Genomic DNA, 2,579 nt, shown 5'->3' with positions numbered 1-2,579 from the left:
TATTTTTTGAATGAAAGTATCTTCGTAAACACACAATATATTTTGTGACGTTGCAATTATAGATACACACAATATCTGCCTCTTCATACTGACGTTACTGTGTTCCCTCTCGTGAGGTACGGACCGAGAGAGAACACAGGGTGCGGACCGATCATGTTCTTATGCCCGCACAGGGTGCGGACCGGTCACCTAGTTTTATTTAAACCTAGAAAATAACTACTAAAAAACCAACTAAAGAAGAAAATCCTTGTAAACCTTAAAAAGATCACCTGATAAGAGGCGTGTTAAAAAAAAAAGCTACTAAATTGGAAAAAGAAAAAAAAATGCAAATCTATTTCAGAATATACTAGTTAATATGAATATTATTTACTATTAAATAATATTCAAGGTCAATGCTCGAAGCCATGGCTGCTTCTGATTCTGATGTTTCATCAACTTCTCTTGGATTACTTGTTCTTCAAGATTGTTGTGATTGTTATTGCTTGACCCTGTCGAAGACGACCAGAAACTCCGGCCATCGGAATTTAAATTTCCGTCAATCATCTCCAGCAAAGAGTTCTTATTCTTCTTGTTCATTCTCATCAACTCACCACTGTAACATGAAGGTCCAAGCGTTAGCTCGATCTCACTCTCGTCCATAATATCTGTATTATTACTACCGGAATCTCTTCTCACCAACCGGTCAGTCTCATGGTCAACTGTTCTGTTGAAAGTCTCTGGTCCTGAGCTTACATTATTTCCCTTGTTGATCTGCATGTTTTCCATCAAGATCTTCTGGACTTGATATAGCCTATGAAGTTCATTTACCTGAAAATGCATTTGAAATATATATTTATTTTCATTTTCGTATATATGACGTAGGCTGAAATAGATTAGAATCGACTAATGATGATCGGTAATTATATTACCTGTTGCTTGAAAGTTTCTTCATGTTTGAGCATAGCCATTTTCATGTATTGCTTTTCGTAAGGATTAAGAAGCTTCTCCATGTTCCAAGGAATGTCAAGATCTCAAGAAGATTAACGAACTTGGAACTTCGCTTTGTAATAACCTGTGACAAAAAAAGAATATATATATATATACTGACTTTTGTCAGCTAGTACTTGATTTAGATTCTGCAATTTTTAGCCACTTATGTTATAGATCTGAGCACACATGCACAAAAATATCTTCATGTATCTACAAAATCTCACACATATTTATCGTACTTTCAAAAATCAATTTGGTGGTTCATGTTCTCTCTTTCACGCATGTTAATCTTGTCTTTTCATTAATATGATTCGCTTACATTCTTATGGACTTTTCTGGTTTTTACAGTAAGAATTGATGTCAAGTTTGGTGCGATTAATAATAGAGGTGTTCAATCGAAGTGAATTTAACTATTGATTTATATACAACAAACTGATGAAGAAATGACAACAAATATTATCAAACTTATAAAAGATAATTAGGAGGATTATTATTACTAACCTGAACCAATTATAGCTTTAGAAACTGATTCTATGATGGAAAAATATGATGAAGAACATTAAAAGGCGTCTGTTTATGAAGAGAATAATGAGCTTGAGATCAGGCAGAAGATCATGAGCTTAGCGAAGAGATTTGAATTGGTGACTCACATTCTTCGTAGTTATATATACTGGTTTTTAAAGAATGTGCTCTAATTTAATGATTATAAAAAGGGTTTAAGTAATCATTTGTTTTTGAAAGCATTGATTAATCTTTTTCTCCCATATCACAAAAGTTAAAGTGATTGTTACAAGCTCATATGCACGAAAAAACAACAGTCTTTAGCCAATAGCCTTCAAAGGTTCTTCTAAGATGCATGCCATATACCACGTACACCTCCCCAGGCAGCTCCAGCAAAACCATACTATGTAAATCAATTTATTTACATATTTATATATGTATGTCTACATAATCGTAGACATACATGCTTGACAGATGAGACAATATTATATTCAATTTCAGATCCATCACATATCCACATTATCAAAATTCATCCATATAGTTTAGAATAACAATAATATTCATGACTTAAGGTTTATATATGTCTATATATGAATCATGTTTTTTTATTATTGTTGGTCCGAAATTATATACTGTGTAACCATCTTGATATATATCATGAATAGCTAATAATCGGAACTTGGTAGAGTTTCTTCTTGTTTCGTAAAATCCTTGCAAGTGTGTTTGTATTCATTGTCAAATAAATGTGAATTAAATAAGTGGTTGTTATGAAATAACTTATAATTTATAGTATCGAGAAATTTAAATAAGAGTAGAATTTAATATCCGTAGGAAGCAAATAACACTAGTATAAGAGAGAGAGATTATTATAAGAAGGAAGAAGAAAATGTAATGATTCTTTGATGAATTACTCTTGTTCTTGTTTTTGGTGTGCAAAAGAGTGAGATGAGTGATGGTATTTATAGTGAACAACAATACATAAAATAACAAAGATGGTGCTTAATTTGGTAAATGAGTGGGTGATCATAGTGCTTGATGAGTAGATGATCATAGTGCTTGAGTTGGTAAAGGAGTGGATGATCATAGTGCTTGAGTTTGGTAAAGAAGTG

General features: G+C 32.5%; 1 protein-coding gene across 2 annotated transcripts; it reads right to left on the bottom strand.

Annotated features, from left to right (window-relative positions):
- Positions 1 to 199: 199 nt before the first annotated feature.
- Positions 200 to 1,524, bottom strand: LOC106316792. Of its 2 annotated transcripts, XM_013754665.1 has the most exons (3): positions 1,471 to 1,524; positions 909 to 1,051; positions 200 to 807 (listed from the first exon to the last, which is right to left on the bottom strand). In XM_013754665.1, the coding sequence occupies exons 2-3, from the start codon at positions 987 to 989 to the stop codon at positions 373 to 375; spliced, it is 516 nt and encodes a 171-aa protein (XP_013610119.1). In that variant the 5' UTR covers positions 990 to 1,051; positions 1,471 to 1,524; the 3' UTR covers positions 200 to 372. The 2 variants fall into 2 exon arrangements, with proteins under 2 accessions (XP_013610119.1, XP_013610118.1); XM_013754664.1 differs by lacking the exon at positions 1,471 to 1,524 and having other exon boundaries at positions 909 to 1,297.
- Positions 1,525 to 2,579: the final 1,055 nt, after the last annotated feature.

The sequence above is a fragment of the Brassica oleracea genome, chromosome C9, assembly GCF_000695525.1.
Source record: "Brassica oleracea var. oleracea cultivar TO1000 chromosome C9, BOL, whole genome shotgun sequence".
NCBI classification, from domain to species: domain Eukaryota; kingdom Viridiplantae; phylum Streptophyta; class Magnoliopsida; order Brassicales; family Brassicaceae; genus Brassica; species Brassica oleracea.
Note: the sequence above shows the minus strand (reverse complement) of the source record. Positions and strands in the feature narration are given on the sequence as shown.

Excerpts from the sequence above, each read along its gene's own strand:
- LOC106316792 (XM_013754665.1), bottom strand. The coding sequence starts at position 989 with ATGGAGAAGCTTCTTAATCCTTACGAAAAGCAATACATGAAAATGGCT. Across the intron at positions 808-908 it reads AAGAAACTTTCAAGCAACAG|GTAAATGAACTTCATAGGCT; the intron begins GTAATATAATTA and ends ATGCATTTTCAG.